Below are 18494 nucleotides of genomic sequence, written 5' to 3' on the forward strand. Positions count from 1 at the left end.
TTCATGACCTCAGTACATTCCAAAATGCTTCACAGCCAGTAAAGTGTTATTGAATTGTAAGCACTGTTGTAATGTTGGGAAACGCACAAGCCAATTGGCACACAACAAAGTCCTACAAACAGCAAAGAATTAAATGACTAGATTCACTGTTTTAATGCAGATCCTGGAAATTTGTAATAAAAATAGAAAATCCAGGAAACAATTAACAAGCCAGGCAGCATCTGTGGGAGAGAAATAAAGAGTAAATAATATTTCAGATCATTGACCTGTCGTCAGGTTCCGCAATTTTCTGTTTTTACATCTGTTTTAGTGATGTTGGTTGGGGGATAAACATTGGCTCGGATGCCAACAGAAGTCTCCTACTCTATTTTCAACTAGTTCTATAGAATTTTTTTACTTCAATTTACAAGGGATTCAGTTTAATGGCTCAGCTGAAAGCCAACACCTCTGCCATTGCAGTTTTTCCTTGGTACTCCACTGAAGTGCCAGCCTACATTCACTAGAAGGCTCTCTCAACTGATTCCTGGGAAGAGAGGATTGTTCTATGATGAGAGATTGAGTAGAATTGGACTATACTTTCTGGTGTTTGGAAAATGAGAGGTATTTTCACTGAAACTTAAAAGATTCTGAGGGGGATTGTGAGGGTAGATGCTGAGGTCTTGTTTCCCCTGGCTGGAGAGTCTAGAACTAGGAGTAACAGTCCCAGGATAAGATGTCAGCCATTTAGGACTGAGCTGAGGAAGAATTTCTTCATGAAGAAAATTGTGAATCTTTGGAATTCTCTCCCCCAGTGGGCTGTGGATGCTCCATCATTGAGTAGAATCAGGACTGAGACTGATAGATTTTTGGATACTAAGGGAATCAAGAGATGTGAGGATTTGCAAGAAAGTGGAGTTGATGTAGAAAATCAACAATGACTTAGTGAATGAGAGAGCAGGCCTGAAAGACTATATGGTTTACTCCTGCTCCTATCTCTTATGTTCTAATGTCTAGAGTAAAGGCACGATCTGACTCCGGAGCAAAGTGAGATGATGTTCGCGCCTTCAGACTTAGGTTGCATTTAGATTCTAACTGTAGTGTCGCTGCAAAGCAAAAACACTTTGTGCCAAGACTGCAGTCATATAAATCTACTCTAAGAGTTAATAGTTGAAACATCTGGCCTTGATCTTTGAGATTCAGCTAACTACATGCCCTGTTAGGAATAGTCTTGCAGCTTTTTTCCCCCAAAATATACTTTATTCATAAAATTTGTAAGTATACATTATGTAACAGTTCAAATTTGACATTACATAAAGTGCAATACAGATATTTCTTGCAATACAGTATGTGAGGTGCCTCACTACAGGTTATATTTACAACATACATTTACATTCCATATCAAACATTCTTTGGTGCATACAACCCGAGGGGTTTTACACAGGTTCTAACCCTTCTGTATACTATGGCAGGAGGGCCTTACACAGGGACCTTTCCCCATTGATCCTTTGTGGTGACTGCCCCAAGCTTTAGTGCATCCCACAGTCTTACAACTTTGTCATCACATAAATATCTGGCTCCTAACTATTCTATCAACAATGGAAGCACTACTTGTCCATACTGGCCTCTGGGTGCCATCCTGGCGAAATCGTTTCCAACCTCCCGACCCATCCAAACTTAGCCAGAGTGTCAGCTTAATTAAGAATAATTTGGTAATACAAATTTTGATTATTTCTCCAGCAAAATGCAGTAAGTGGAGGATAGTTACAAACTGGCTCAAAGCGTGATTGACAGGGAATTAACCAATCATCTTCATTCTGCGCTGCCACCGGCGTCACTATTGACGACGTAACCTAACAGCGGCAGCTCCCGCCTACATTAGTGAAATCGCGCCGCCGAATGGCTGCTCCGCAGGAGTGCCCGTGTTTTATTGGTCAACATGGGTGTCAGTCTGACTGCCACGGTGGCTGCCCCTCCTGATTGGCTGCTGGAAGCTGATGTGTGGTCGGCCGCGATGAGCCAAGCGTTGCTGTGGCGATAATCAGCTTGTTGCTCGATTTTAAATTTATTGACATTACAGTTACTCCTTTTTTCACGTTAATCGCTTTAATCCCTTTGTTCCGATTTATTAGAGAAGGACTGGAAGAACTGCAATGTCTTCGAAGGAAGACAGGGCTAAGGAGATTCTGAAGGGCTTTAAGCTGTATCCTTTACGCGTCTGAATATTACGTCCCATTTTGCCCGCTCTGCGAGCTGCCTCTTCTCGGGGTAAGTGCAGCCCTGAAGTCGAGGCCTGGGCCTGCAATATATGTACGGGGCAAAACATCTAAACTCAGACAGCAGCCATTCGAGTGGCATCGGGGACAAGGGCGCCGAGTTTGCAGTGGCCGAGGGCGCTGAAGGTGACTCACAGGACAGGGCCAAAGAGTCTGCACCCGGTAATTCCCAAATCCACCCTGTGCTGCAAGGACGGATTTAATACAATGGCAGCGTCAGTAGAGGAAGCCGGCAGGGCTGTTGGTTATATTACTCTGTTTGGGCAAATGATCATCTTTTGGGGGAAAATAACTAAAGCTTAACTAAAGTCGTAATATGTATACATTTGTCACAAATATCTAAATCACAGTGCAGTTCAAAATTACCGATTTGTACTTTTTTCATTGTCTTTATGATGAAACATATTCTACACATATTTTGTTAATAAGAGCTGTCAAGATCGACCCTTTTGTTAGGAGTGACATTTATGATTAGAAATGATGCAGGTTGCAAACTAATGTTTATTTCATATTAAATCAAAATGTCACTCCTGATTTATGACAATTGGACAAGTTACTGTCTTAATTCAAAGAACAAATATTGGTACAAGTAGTTTGTTTATGATAATTTACTGATGTAATTATTAAAAGGTTTCTGATATTCATTCATGGGATGTGACTGTTGGCAAGGCCAGCATTTGTTACCCACCCCTAATTGCCCTTCAGAAGGTGGTGGTGAGCCTCTATATGATTTAACTATACTGTGGAATTGATATTCTCCCGTTTGGTACATTATTTTAATTTTGCTCTGATCAGTTGAGAATGTACTATTCTAATGTGGTTTCATCTTTTGAAAGCTAAAAGACTTTCATATGTTTGAAACTTATAACATGTTGTATGGCCTGGATTTTGCAAGCAGCAGTGAACAAACAGGGCTAGAATTACACTTACACTTGCCCATAGATTCTCAAGGTTTTTGCACAGGAATTTGCAGTGTTAACAAAGCCATTTTGTTGTAGTGCCCTCTACAGGGGATTTGGGACCTGTATGAACAGGACAAGCAACTGTGTATCTCCTTAACCAATCGGATTGAAGTCCTTCAGGGAAGAAAATCTGCCTGGTCCACATGTGACTCCAGACCCACAGCAATGTGGTTAACTCTCAAATGCCCTCTGAAATGGCATAGCAAGCCACTCAGTTCAAGGGCACTTGGGGATGGGCAATAAATGCTGGCCTAGCCAGTGACGCCCACATCCCACGAACACATAAAAAAAAAACTCATTGAAGGATGCAGTCTGAACCAGGAAGTGTCAGAAAAGTTAATTAAATGCTACACCGTGCACAGAAAGCAAAATTTAAAGAGGGAAAGAATGACATTGAGAGGGATGAATGAGACAGAAAAAGTAAAAGTTTTTTTTAAAATCTTCAATTAAAATCTGAAGGAATGAGTCTCTACACTTGTAAGAGTTAATTTTCAGGGGCTGAGAAATTATTTGGCACTAATGAAAACTTATCACACCACTAAAAAAAAAACTTACACTGAAATGGACAAGCCCTAACTTATTCTGGTGAGTTTAGTGGGTATCTCTCGTATGTATCTCAACTTCGCACCTTTTCACGTGTTTGAATGTTGAATCTTTTAGCGTGATATTGTGAAAATGAATTTCTGCATTTAACTATGCATATGTGGTCGCTGGAAGTTTCTGGCCGATTTACACTTTAATAATGGTGACCGTTGAAAGTCTATTTTTACTGCAAAATTCAGGCCAATTTGAATTGTCTTTCAGAGGATGGTCTGTCCATTAATTGATACATTCACAGAGTTATCATTCTTCCAAGGGTCTTGAATTTACAAAAATTGCAGTGGTATATGACTTAAATAAAATACAAATGATACAACTAGAACTAGCAACAGTTGTTAAGCTATGCTAAATATTCTCAAAGGCACAATACTGGGTGGTTACTGGCTTCTGAGAAACTGTATTCCACTAAGAGTTCAGTACCTTTAGTAGAGGAGGAGGAGAAAATTGGTAGAAAAAGAAAAAAACACAAAATGTAAATATAAAAAATACAGACCTGCATCTCTCTACGTGGTGTGGCCGAATCATAGAAATAGTACGGCACAGAAAGAGGCCTCTTGGCCACTGAAGTCTGGAGTAAACTGTTCAGACACTGCTGCTCCTCCCTTATGTGTCAGAGGGTCTTCAACTGGGACTCCATTTCAATGACTCAAAGCCAGAAAGATTGATAGAAGCAGATTCAATAGTAACTTTCAAAAAGGAATTGAATAAATACTTGAAGGGAAAATGTACAGAGCTACAACAACTTGTAGTTGTATAGTGCCTTTAAAGCACATCACAGGAGCCATATCATACAAAATACAACACGATGTCACATGATAACCAAAAGCCTGGTAAAAAAGGTAGGTTTTAAGGAGCATCTTAAAGGAGGAAGGTGGGGTAGAGAGGCAGCGGGGTTGAAGGAGGGAATTCCAGAACTGATAGCCTTTGTAACTCAAGGCACGGCAACCAATAGTGGAGCATTAAAATCGGGGATGTTCAAGAGATCAGAATTAGAGGTGCAGATATCTTGGAGAGATTACAGAAATAGAAAGGGACGAGCCATGGAGGGATTTGAAAACAAGGATGAGACTTTTTAAATTCAGGCTTTGTTGGACCTGGAGGCAATGTAGATCAGCAAGCACAGGGGACTTGGAGTCAGGACCCAGCAGAAGAGTTAAGTTTACAGAGGGTGGGAGGCAAGCCAGGAGTGCGTTGTAATAGTCAAATCTAAAGATAACAAAGGGATGGGTGGGGTTTACAGCAGCTGATGAGCTGAGGCAGGGGCAGAATTTGACAATGTTTCGGAGTTGGAAATTGACAGTCTAGGTGGTGTGGATATGTGATGGGAAGCTCACCTTGGGATCTGTTGCCAGATGAGGGGTAGAGTCGGTGGCGAGGGAATGAAATTTGTGATGTGGACCGAAGACAATGGGCTTGGTCTTCCCAATGTTTAGTAGAAAGTGAAGAAATAGAAGAAAATATGGGCTTGGGCAAATTTTTATAGACTTTTTAAAATAAATCTTCCCCCTCTCCTAGAAAACTCTGGGGCCATCATCAATGGTAGCATCCTAGAGCACCTTCATAGAAAACATAGGGAGCTATAATTTTAGATTGACCTTAAAGCTGCTTCTGTGAGCCTATAGCAAGTCATGCTAGGAAAGTTTCATTTCCAGATGTTAATGGCTTCCTAAAGTCCTGTGGCTCTGGAATGGCTGTTGCGTCATTTTACTTTGTAGCCCTGTTGTTTCCTATGGATCCCTTGTGAGATACACAGAGGATGCTAGTCATTGGTGATACTGCATTAGCCAGCAGGAAGATATCTGTCTGTAAAACCTGAGCACATAATCTCTGTTGATACTTCAATGCGTTACTGGGGGAGTACTGATCTTTGGAATATTAAACCAAACTTGCATCTGCCTATTCAGAGGGTTCAAGTGAAATTAAAAATGCCCTGTTACTATTCAGAACAAACTAGGAAATTCTGCCAGTGCCATGACTAACGTTCTCCTCTCAATCAATGCCACCAAAAAGACCCCAGATTAACTGGTTAGTCATTTCATTGCTCTTTATAGGACATTGTTATGTAGGCAGCAGCCATTCTGCCCCAAATACTGTGTGCAGTGCTTTGTAAGTAAGGTCTTTGGGTTGAGATGGCTTGAAGAGAGCATGTCTGTTATTGGAATTTCAGAACCAGGTCAGTTATTTGCAGTGTGCTCAGTTATCTGATCTTTTAAATCAGTTGGGTCTGCAGTGCTCCAGAATGCTATTGAAGATTGAGCAGGCTGCATGGCTCTCTAATGGAACCAGGCAACCCTGCAAGCTAAACCCCTAACTGGTTGAATGGCACTGGCTAGACAAACAAGAAGTGGTACTGCTAAGCTGCACAGTTTTTGCTGTTTAAACACCAATGCTATATCTGTATGCGTTTGGGAGCTAGATGGCAGTTGCAAAGCCTTGGCTTTATCAACCTATTCCTCAATTCTCTTGACTTGGTTAAGCGATTTGTCTTTTTTGGGGAGAGGATCTGTGCTTGGCACGTGGGTAGATTGCTTTTGAGTTTGGTTAGGAGACTTTCAGGAGGTATTTGATAAGTCTTACAAGAAACATGTGACTGAAAAGGAAGGTCTTAGGAATCATGTAGAAAGAATATATTGTCTGTAAATTATATAAATAGTAGAATCAAAGGGTGATAGTCATTGTAGTAGTTTTATCTGATAAATAATACCAGGGTAGTAACCCAGAAATCACTTCTGAAATTTCTGCTGTTCACAAATATTTGTAAACAATTCCAAGTTACATGGGAAAGTAGAATGCTTAAAGGAAAGGGATGAAATTCAAATACTAATACTTGGGCGCAACATAAATTGATCAAACTTAAAGTAGAACCAGCAAAAATGGTTTAGAGGATAAATGCATGGCACTGAGTCATACAGGAAAATAATGTTCCAAGTTTGATCCCTTAGAGAGGCAACCCGCTTACCCAAGTCAAGAGAATTGAGGTATCCATTGACAAAGCCAAGGCTTTGCCACTGTCCTACGGTCCCAAGTATGTACAGATATAGTGTTGGTGTTTATCAATCTTGGGGAGTGCACTATCGTTGGTTTTAGTAATTGTAGACCTTGTAGAGTAAAATTAGTTAAAGTTTTCCAAGGTAACTACCAGTGACCCCAGCTAGAAAGAGTACATGTACAGAAGATATGGTCAGGCATAGCATTGATTGCTCTTGTCCCCTCCCAAAATTGATAACTCTATTTCTAGGTTCATGTGAAGTCTATCCCTTCATAACATACTGCTCCTGTAAAACTACCTCAACAGAGGGACAATGGTAAGGAAATTGTGGGGGAGTAAGGCTGGATCAGCTTTGAAATTGCTCTAGCCATTGTCCCCAAAGGACCATATACTTCTCTCTCCATGAGAGAGAGACAGTTGGTGATGTATAGCTTGAGGGTCACAGCTCCTCAAGTGTGGGGCAAGGCAAGGAGGCAGGCCTCCACGCACTACGAAAGCCGGTACAGGGATTGAACCCGTGCTATTGGCATCTTTGTGTTACACTATAGCCATCTAGCCTACTGAGCTAACTGATCCCTCTCATCAGCTTTGAAATGGGTAATGCAACAAGTTATCTAGAGTCCCTTTAGCACTCCAGTGCAGTACTGAGGGAGTGCTGCACTGTCAGAGGTGCCCAACCACACTCTCAGGTAGATGTAAAAGATCCTATGGCATAATATTGAAGAAGAGCAGGGGAATTATCCTTGGTGTCCTGGCCAATATTTCTTTCAATTGTGTTTTGACTGAGGTGGGAGGAGTGCACTGTCTTTTCTAAAAACATTTAACAAAAAAATGGAAGCACTTTCATAACAATTGGCATGGCTAAATCAGATTATCTGGTCATTATTATGTTGTTGTTTTTGGGAGCTTTCTGTGCATAAATTGGCTGCCACATTTCCTATAGTAGAGCAGTGACTACACTTCAAAGGCCGTTTGAGCTTTGGAACATCCTGAATTCATGAAAGGAGCTACATGAATGCATTTTTTAAAACTCTTAATAAAAGTGTTTGAGATTTTTAAATTGCTAATTTAAAAGAACATGATAATGATGAACAAAATAAGGTGAACTTTATTATCTTTAGTAAAATAATAGCTTAGAGGATGAATTAGGATCCATCTTGCAGGGATGGATTGAATAGGATTTCATTCCTATACAAAGTAAAATAACTTGTATTTGTATGGCATATTTCATGTCCATGTGATGCTCAAACACTTCACAACCAATTAACTACTTTTAAAATATAGTCACTGTTATGTAGACAAATGTGTTACCTAATTTGGGATAGATGTTGGCTTGAATACTGAAGAAAAACCCTGTGCTTTTAGAATAGTGTCATGGGATACTTTACACCCACCTCAACAGGCATACAGGACCTCGGTTTAACATCTGCTGTCAAAGGCAGTACTTCTGGTAGTACTGCACTGAAGTGTCAGTCTAGGTTATAAGCGAGGGCTGAATCTGCGACTTTCTCAGTTAGAGGTGACAGTGCTAATACTGAGCCAAACTGATGTATAGATATTGATAGAAGTTGGCATACAGCAGGGTTGTCCAGTCAGCAGTCCAATGGCTTGGGCTTTCACAATTCAGCCTTTGAAGTCTAGATAACCCAATCCTATTTGTGCTTAAATTTTTATTGAAGCACATGAAGACGTCATTGGACTCCCCTGTGCACTATTGTCTCTTTTATGTAGATATATTTCAAAATAGGAGCCTTTGTGTAAAAGGGAGGGATTTAATTATACACTGAAAATAAGTTATATTAGATAGAAAGAACCATCCACATGAAACTTTCTGTTTCTGTCGGCACACTTTTCTGTGATACTGTACAAGAAAGTCAATTAAACAGTGAATGGAACCTGCACTATTTTGTATGTGAACAGGGTTTGGAATTCTTTGGTTTCTCATTGCCCTACATGATTTAATATATAATTTAACTATAATAGAGCAGTGGAAAAGGTGTCTATACTCCTTGAGTATTGATGTGCCTATAGACTGCAACTTTTTAAACTTCTAATTCTATACTAATCACAGACCGTTCTGAATAGATTTCACTGAGGCAAAACTTAAACACTTGTTTCTCCTGGACTGTTAGTTAATGCTGTTACTCACTCCCCACCCCATTTCATACCCAATTTAACAGCAGAACTTTGGGTGACTGGAGGGAAATGAGAAGAGTTAGGTTATTGGTTTCCTGGAGCAGGATGTTGCTGTTGACGTAGCTATAAAAGTGCCTATGATGTTACAGTGTGGTTTATATCAGGATAGCATATGTTGCAATCTGAATTAAAGCTGCAGTATTTCTGAGAAGATCTTCCATTTTGTTCCATCAAATCAAAAACTCAACTCATATTTTCTGATCGAGAACATTTTACTAAAAAAACAACTCTCAGAAATTATCTTTAGGTAGTGTCTAAATCTGACATAGGCAAGAATTTGAACATTTCTCAAAATTGTGACGATATTCTGTTAGCAGTCTTGAACAAAACCCACTGTATATTGGTGCTACTGTAGATTCTGTTGCAATAATTTCTTTTCTCTTTACCCCTCCAAGATATGTGTGTGTGTGTCTCTCTATCTCTCTCTCTATCCTGTTGCCCTGCCTCCTTTCATTTTTCCCCTCCTGTTTATTCCATCCTCCCCAAATATTTATCCCAGTCCTTTTGTGCTCCTCCACCTTTGTACTCCTACCACCAGCCTAGACTTGACTGCCTCTTGGATAAACCTACAGCTTCCATCTATGCCTCTCTTTGCATCCTTCAAGGCACCAGTTGCTGCCCCCTTACAAACAGCGACCCAACCGCCCCGTCCTACTTTCTCACTGGCCATCCCGCCTTGCCAAATCTTGCCAATCTCCTTCCTTTCTCACTCATGCCTCCCTGCTCTGACCCTGTTGGCTATGACCGTATATCAGCTATCACTGCTGCTCTCTGCATCTCTTTCCACAATGTCCATTTACTGACCATCCATGAGCTTATTGTGGATGATTGCATCAACATCAACATGCAGTCTGATAATTTAGCAATATTGGAAGAGTCGAGGGAGGTGATGGTGAAGTAGAATTAGGAGGAGTCAGCGTACACGTGAAAACAATGCTGCATTTTCAGATGATGTTGCGAGGGGCAGCCTGTAGATGGGAAATAGAATATATCCTTGGAGACACCAAAGGTAACAGTACAAGAGCAGGAAGAGAGGCCATTGCAAGTGATACTCTGGCTAGGATTAGTTAGATAAGAATGGAACCAGGTGAGTACAGTCCCACCCAGCTGGCGGACAGAGGAGTGGCATTGGAGGAGGATGGTGTGATTAACCATGTCAGAGGCTGCAGACAGGCCCAGCAGCACGAGGGGGGATAGTTTACCTTTATCACGGTCATGTGAAGAGAGAACTGTTAAGAATGTCAGATAACATGGAGTTCAGGAAAAGAGGAGGTGTGGTCAGCAGTTTAGTGGGAATAAGGTTGAGGGAGCAGGAGGTGGGTCTCATGGACCATCTGAACTTGGAGAGGGCATGAGGGGAGATAGAAGAGAAACTAGAGAAAGATGCAAGTTCAAGGCTAGGGCAGGGGGGATCTTTAGAAGAAATTTGGCCTGGTAGGCTAGGGGAAGGGAGGGATGTGGAAGAGGCAGTTGAGTGGTTAGTCTCAATCTTAGTGACAAAAAAGTCTGTTAACTCCTCACACTTATTGTTGGAGGTGAGGGTGGAGGGTACAGAGGAGAGGGGTTTAAGAAGCCAGGGGTTATCTCTGCATTCCAGGACAATTCTGGAATAGTGAGCAATTTTAGCAGACCAGAGAAGAACCTGATAGTGCTTGATGTAGTCCAGCCAGTTCGGTGGATGGCTAAACCAGTTGTCTGCCATATCCGTTCTAGTCTGCGTCCCTTGGAATTAAGGGAGCGGCGATGAGGTCTGTACCGGGGAATGGCCAGGACAAGAGAGAGTAATGGTTTTATTTAGGACTAGGGCATCAAGGATGCAGGTGAGGGTGCGGTTGAGCAAATCAGACACTGCAGAAACATTATGTGAATGGAGAGCTAAAGACCAGATAGTTGGGATTTTGAAAGTGCAGTTGTAACTGAATTGTGGGGAGGTAATTTTTTTTCCAGGACTGACACAGGAGGAGGTAGGGTTGGGATATGGAAGGGGGATGTATGACTCTCCACCTACAAGGAAGTGATCAGAGATGGCCTTAGTTGAGATTGATACAATGGGAGTAGCCAGATCGGATGAGATGGCAAGGTCAAGGGGATGGCCATGAATATGAGTTGGGCAGTTTACATGGCGAGAGAAATTAAGGGGGGAATAAAAGAGAGTGAACTCGGAGGAAGAAGAGCGTGACAAGTTGCGATGGAGTTTGAAATCACTGAAGATGAGAAGTTGTTCGGTGTAGAGCTGAGGGAGGATCTATGGGTACTGAAAGTTTTCGAGATCTTATTTCAGTGAAGAGACTTGGGTAGCTCTGTGTGGGATAAAGACCCCAAGTTCTGTGAGCATTTAGAGGAACTATGGGGCAGCACAGTGGTGCTGACAGGGTCTGGCACCACTGGGGGTGGGTTTTCAGGGGAACTGTCAGAGTGCATAGGGCACTTGGTGTCTGGGAGGACTGAAAGGCCCCAGGGTCTCTGATTACTCGGAAGGGCAAAAACATTATAAAGCATTTCAAGTGCTAAAGCCCAACTCTATGTTCAAAAGGGGCTTGATAAGCCAAGAATAGGTTGGGGGTGGGCCTGCGGCACCTCAGAAGCAAGGCCATGACAGCAGATGGGCTGTTGCAAATACTCAACTGAGCAGTACAGTACAATAGCAGCAGGGCAGGAGTGAGGTGGGTGAGTACAGGCTTGCTTTTAAAAATGTAGTGGACTTCCTCTGTGCTGCTTGGAGCTGAAATATGGCCAGAAAGTGGTCTCACCAAGAGCGTAGACGTCACTGTTAGGTTGATACTTGAACTCCAGATGCCTGACAAATTAGGTCTCAAAGGAAAGTTTAACAGATGATTTCTGACAAGGTGAGTGATTTTTTTATGTTTTTTTTCTTTTTACATTTTTATGTTAATTGGGTTATAATTTGTATTTCTTTCCTGAAAAAGAAGCAGGTTATCAAAATTTTGAATAGTTTACTTGACAGGTTCTGCTATTTATTTTTTTTGTTTACATTTTCTTATTCAATAAATCACAACTTGGTAACTATGAAATTTGAATTAATTAAAAAGCATAATTCAGAAGTACTTTGAGCCAAGAGGTGTGGGGTTGTGTCGAGGTCATAGTTGGAGGAATGCAGTATTCTCACAGGAAGATTGAGATGGGCAGTGCAAGACCATGAAGGAATCTGAACACAAGGATAACATTTTGAGATGAATGCGCCAGTAGATCAGTGAGTACGGGGTTGATGGATGAGCAGGACTTAGTGCAGGTTAGCATGTTGGCAGCAGAGTTTTGGATGTGCTTAAATTTATGCAGGATTGACAATGGGAGGGAGGCCAGGAAAGCATTGGAATAATTAAGTTTGGAGGTGACAAAAGCATAAATGACAAAAACAGTGGATGGGCTGAGATGAGGTGAAGAAGGGCAATGTTACTGAAGTGACAATAGATGATCTTGTGACGGAGCGAATATGGGAATCGGTAGGTCAGCTCAGGGTCAAATAGGACGATACTGGTTCTGCCTGAGACAAATGGAATCAGTGGCTAGGGAAGTGGAGGTTGTATAGGAGGTGGAGTGGGGCAAAGACAAAGGCTTCTACCCTCCCAATATTTAACTGATGGAAATTGTGGCTCACCCATGCCTAAGTGCCAGTACATAACTGGAGCTGGAGTAGGTCATTTGGCCCTTCGAGCCTGCTTTGCCATTCAACAAGATCATGGCTGATCTTCTGCTTCTATTCCACCTTCCTGCATTATCCCCATGATCCTTAATACTCAACAATCTGTTGACCTCTGTCTTGAATATACTCAACGACTGAGCAACCACAGGTCTCTGAGCTAGGGAATTCCTAAGATTCACAACCCTTTGAGTGAAGACATTTCCCCTCATCTCAGTTCTAAATGACTAACTCCTTATTCTGATCCCATGTTCTGAATTTCCAGCCAGGGGAAACATTTTCTCAGCATCTACCCTGTCAATCCACTTAGTTTTATATGTTTCAATGAGGTCACCTTTCTTCTGAATTCCAGGGAATAGAGGCCTAGTCTACTCCATCTCTCCTCAGGACAATCCCCTCATCCCAGGAACCAATCTCTTGAACACAAAAGCAAAATACTGCAGATACTGGAAATCTGAAATAAAAACAAAATGCTGGAAATACTTGGGTTAAGCAGCATCTGTGGAAAAAGAAACAGGGTTAACATTTTAGGTCAATGATCTTTCATCAGTCTGGTGAACCTTTGTTGCACTCTCTCTAGGGCAAGTATGTCCTTCCTTGGGTAAGGAGACCAAAACTGCACACAGTACTCCTTGTGTGGCATCACCAATGCCATGTGTAATTGTACTATGACTTCTTTACTCTTGTATTCCAATATCTTAGTAATAAAAGCTAACATACCAGTAGCCTTCCTAATTTCTTGTTGGACCTGCATGCTAACTTTGTGTCCTTGTACATGAATCCCCCAGGTCCCTCTGAATGCAAGCATTTCCCAGTCTCAATATTCAAAAAAATTCTACATTTTTTTTATTTTTCCTACCCAAGTGGATAACTTCAAACTCTGTCACATTGTATTCTATCTGCCATGTTCTTGCCCACTCACCCAACCTGTGTATATCCCTCTGCAGCCTTTTTGCATCCTCCTAACTGCTTAGTTTCCCACCTAGCTTTGCAAAGACAGTGAAGGGGGTCAAGAGAAATGGTGACGAGTTAGAGCTGGCTGTTGTTGGTGTACATGTGAAACCTGTTCCTGAGAGACAGCATCTACTTCAGTAATAGAAGTGCGCCAAGGGTATATCATTGAGAGACTAGAGTAAAGATCTGGGATTGGGAGGAGAAGCCATTGCTGCAGATTCTCTGCCAAGATTGGATAGACAAAAGTGGAACCAAACGAGGGCAGGCCCACTCAGCTGGACGATGGAAGCAAGGCATTGGAGGAGGATGGTGTGATCAACCAAGGTTGCATAGTGACCTAGCAGGATAAGGAGGGATATTGCATAATAATTACAATCACAGAGAATGTCATTTGTGTTTGTCATGTGGAAGGGTGCAAGGCCTGATTTTAGAGATTTAAGTATGGAGTTCTGGGAAAGATGGGCATAAATTTGGAAGATGTTCAAGGACTTCGGAGAGGAAAGGGAGGTTAGCAATGAAACAGTTGTTTGCAAGGACAGAGGAGTTGAGGGTGGGTTTTTTGAGCAGAGTGATTAAGCAGTTTTTAAAGGGAAGGCAATCGTACTGAGGAGAGCAAACCGTTTACAATATCAACTAGCATTGCGGGCCAGGAAGAGAAGTTGGGTGGTCAGCGGTTTAGTGGGAATGGGGTCAGGAGAGCAGGAGGTGGGTCGCGTGGACAACATGAGCTCAGAGAAGGCATGAAGGAAGATGGGAAGAGAAATTTGGAAAAGGGCAGGGGAAACTTTGAGGGGAATATATCATAATATTATGAGCAAAATGTTCTTGTATTTGATGTTCCATTTGAAACCTAATCTTCTGCAAGTAGAAGAGGACGTAGGTGAGGTTTTAAATGATTTTTCATCTGTATTCACTATGGGGAAGGATGGTGTAAGTGTAGAGATCAGGGAGGGGGGTTGTGATATACTCGAGCAAATTAGCATTGAAAGGGAGGAGGTATTAGCGGTTTTAGCTGGCTTAAAAGTGGATAAATCCCCAAGCCCAGATGAGATGCATCTCAGGCTGTTTTGTGAGGCAAGGGAGGAGATAGCAGAGGCTCTGACAAATTTTCAGATCCTCTCTGGCCACAGGAGAGGTGCCAGAGGACTGAGGACAGTGAATGTAGTACCATTATTCAAGGGTAGCAGGTATAAACTAGGTAATTACAGGCCGGTGAGTCTATCATCAGTGGTAGGGAAACTATTGGAAAAAATTTCTGAGGGACAGGATTAAACTCCACTTGGAGAGGCAGGGATTAATCAAGGATAGTCAGCATGGCTTTGTCACGGGGAGATAATGTCTAACAAACTTGATTGAATTTGTCGAGGAGGTGACTAGATGTGCAGATAAAGCAGTTGATGTAGTCTACATGGACTTCAGTAAAGCTTTTGATAAGGTCCCACATGGGAGATTGGTTAAGAAGGTAAGAGCCCATGGGATCCAGGGCAATTTGGCAAATTGGATCCATAATTAGCTTAGTGGCAGTAGACAGAGGGTGATGGTCGAGGGTTGTTTTTGCGATTGGAAGCCTGTCACCAGTGGTGTACCGCAGGGATCGGTGCAGGGACCCTTGCTGTTTGTAGTGTACACTAATGATTTAGATGTGAATATAGGAGGTATGATCAGTAAGTTCGCAGGTGACCCAAAAATTGGTGTCGTAAATATTGAGGAGGAAAGCCTTAGATTACAGGACGATATAGATAGGCTGGTAAGATGGGCGGAGCAGTGGCAAATGCAATTTAATCCTGAGAAGTGTGAGGTGATGCATTTTGGGAAGGCTAACAAGGCAAGAGAATATACACTGGGTGGTAGGAGCCTAGGAAGTACAGAGGGTCAGAGGGACCTTGGTGTACTTGTCCATAGATCACTGAAGGCAGCTGTAGAAGTAGATAAGGTGGTTAGGAAGGCATATGGGATACTTGCCTTTATTAGCCGAGGCCTAAAATGTAAGAGCAAGCAGGTTATGATAGGGCTATATAAAACACTAGTTAGGCCACAGCTTGAGTACTGTGTACAGTTCTGGTTGCCACACTATAGGAAGGATGTGATTGCACTGGAGAGGGTGCAGAGGAGATTCACCAGGCTGTTGCCTGGACTGGAGCATTTCAGCTATGAAGAGAGACTGGATAGGCTAGGGTTGTTTCCTTAGAGCAGAGAAGGTTGAGGGGGGTCCTGATTGAGGTATACAAAATTATGGGAGGAAAGATAGGGTAGATAGGAAGAAACTTTTTTTCTCTTAGCATAGGTGTCAATAACCAGGGGGCATAGATTTAAGGTAAGGGACAAGAGGTTTAGAGGGGATTTTTTTTCACCTAGACGGTGGTTGGAATCTAGGACACACTGCCTGAAGGGATGGTAGAGGCAGTAACCCTCACAATATTTAAGAAGTATTTAGATAAAAACTTGAAACGCCATAGCATACAAGGCTATGGGCTAAGTGCTGGAAAATGTGATTAGACTAGATGGGTGCTTGATGGCCAGCACGGACACGATGTGCTGCATAACTCAATAACTCTGTTTAATTTACTTGTGTTCTTTTGAAAACTGAAATACACACCTTGATTCTCTGTAAAAGACTCATTCCAATATTTTAACAGATTTATAAAGAAATAGTCACTGACTTCAGCATTACCTGATCAGAATCAATAATTATAACAAGGCTGGAAATAGTTAATTAAGAGCTCTGGTTTATGTTTAAATCAGGTCATTAGTTTACAGAAGACATAAAGCCAGTTATCATCATTTAAGCTTATGTGATCATGGAAACTTTCTGTATGTCCATATGGTGCACTGAACTGCCAGCAGCTGCTGGAGACAGTGAGAACCAGAGAATGTCAGAAACTGATGTTTTGTAAAGTCAAAAAAGTGCTTGTGCTACATTACCTTTGTTGTGTACAGCTGCCGTTTAAAACAGGAGATTGCCAGTAGCTAGTCTTGAGTTGATGTGTATATACTCCAGAATATTTTCAGTACTAATAACTTAGAAGCATTTAGCATTTTCCTGGATGGTTATTTCATTTTCTTTAGATGGCGAAGGAGGTTATTGCAAGTAATCTCAAATCCTTGCCTCCTTTACGTGGTCCTCCATGGTTTTGATCCTCCCTATTTCTTCAACCTCATTCATCCCTATTTTCACCTGTGTGAAACATTTTATTAAGTTTAAGTTGCTAATGGATCTCCTGTGATGGTACACGTGTCTAGTCTGTAGTCTTCAGGTGAAGCAGGGTTACATGGCTAGATTAATTAGACCAGGATGGAGGAGAGAAGGCAGGTTATGTAGTTTTGGATGTGTATTTTTAATCCGAACTAAAGCCTGAAATATGTTCAATGTCCTTTTAGTTTTTAAGAAAGGTCATGGGAGACTTATCAAGAAAGCAAATGCACATGGGATACAAGGTAACTTGATAAGGTGGATTCAAAATTGGCTTAGCTGTAGGAGACGGAGAGTGATGACAGACGGCTGTTTTAGTGACTGGAAGCCAGTGTCCAGTGGCGTACCACAGGGATCTGTGGTCCCCTATTGTTTGTCATTTATATAAACGACAGAGATGACGATGTGGGGGTTAGGATCAATAAGTTCGCGGATGACACAAAGATTGGATGAGTGGTTAACAGTGAGGTGGAGTGTCTTGGGTTACAGAAAGATCTAGATGGGATGGTCAAATGGGCAGAAAAGTGACAGATGGAATTTAACGCTGAAAAGTGTGAGGTGATGCACTTTGGAAGGAGTAATGTGACACGGAAGTATTCAATGAATGGCCTGACACTGGGAAGTTCCGAGGAACAAAGGGACCTTGGTGATTTTGTCCATAGATCTCTGAAGGCAGAAGGGCAGGCTAATAGGGTGGTGATAAAGGCATGTGGGACACTTGCCTTTATCAATCGAGGCATAGATTACAAAAGCAGGGAGGTCATGTTGGAGTTGTAAAGAACTTTGGTAAGGCCACAGCTGGAGTACTGTGTGCAATTCTGGTCGCCACATTATAGGAAGGATGTGATTGCATTGGAGGGGGTGCAGAGGCGATTCACCAGGATACTGCCTGGGATGGAACATTTAAGCTATTAAGAGAGGTTGGATAGGCTTGGGTTGTTTTTGCTGGAGCAGAGAAGACTGAGGGGTGACCTGATCGAGGTGTACAAGATTATGAGGGGCATGGACAGGGTGGATAGGGAGCAGCTGTTCCCCTTAGCTGAAGGGTCAGTTACGCGGGGTCAGAAGTTTAATGTGAGGGGCGGGAGGTTCAAGGGGGACTTGAGGAAGAACATTTTTACCCAGAGGGTGGTGACTGTCTGTCTGGAATGCCCTGCCTGGGAGGGTGGTAGATGCAGGTTGCCTCACATCCTTTAAAAAGTACCTGGATGAGCACTTGGCACGTCATAACATTCAAGGCTATGGGCCAAGTGCTGGCAAATGGGATTAGGTAGACAGGTCAGGTGTTTTAATGCATCGGTGCAGACTTGATGGGCCGAAGGGCCTCTTCTGCACCGTATTATTCTGTGATTCTGTGAAAGGTACACATCTGAAACATCATACTCTAACTTGTTCTTTACAGATGCTGGGTAACCTGCTGTGTACTTGTCGTATTTTCTGTTTTTATGTCAGATTTTTAGCATTTGCAGCTTCTCTTTTCTATTTTACTCTTTAAAATATGATCCCTACTCGGAATATTTCTATCTTCCCCACGTGTGAGTTTCCTCTTCAATCCTGAAAATAAATGTGGTAGTTAATAAATTAAAATTTAATATCCTCTATTTTAGGCAAATCCTGTTTTAAATGTTCTGTTCAATTTCCTCATTACCGTTTCACTGGAATTATAGACAGTGCTAATTAGCTTTTTTAAAAT

The 18494-nt window shown here is 42.0% G+C and overlaps 1 protein-coding gene across 2 annotated transcripts in view; it reads left to right on the top strand.

The window, feature by feature from the left end:
• The first annotated feature begins 1967 nt into the window (after positions 1-1967).
• Positions 1968-18494, top strand: part of pde6d (phosphodiesterase 6D, cGMP-specific, rod, delta) — a 74714-nt gene continuing 58187 nt past the window's right edge. For both annotated transcript variants that reach the window (XM_068042259.1, XM_068042260.1), the window contains exon 1: positions 1968-2179. In XM_068042259.1, the coding sequence (XP_067898360.1) occupies positions 2130-2179 (50 nt within the window). In that variant the 5' untranslated portion in view covers positions 1968-2129. The remainder of the gene's footprint in view (positions 2180-18494) is intronic.

This window comes from Heterodontus francisci, chromosome 11 (genome assembly GCF_036365525.1).
Source record: "Heterodontus francisci isolate sHetFra1 chromosome 11, sHetFra1.hap1, whole genome shotgun sequence".
NCBI classification, from domain to species: domain Eukaryota; kingdom Metazoa; phylum Chordata; class Chondrichthyes; order Heterodontiformes; family Heterodontidae; genus Heterodontus; species Heterodontus francisci.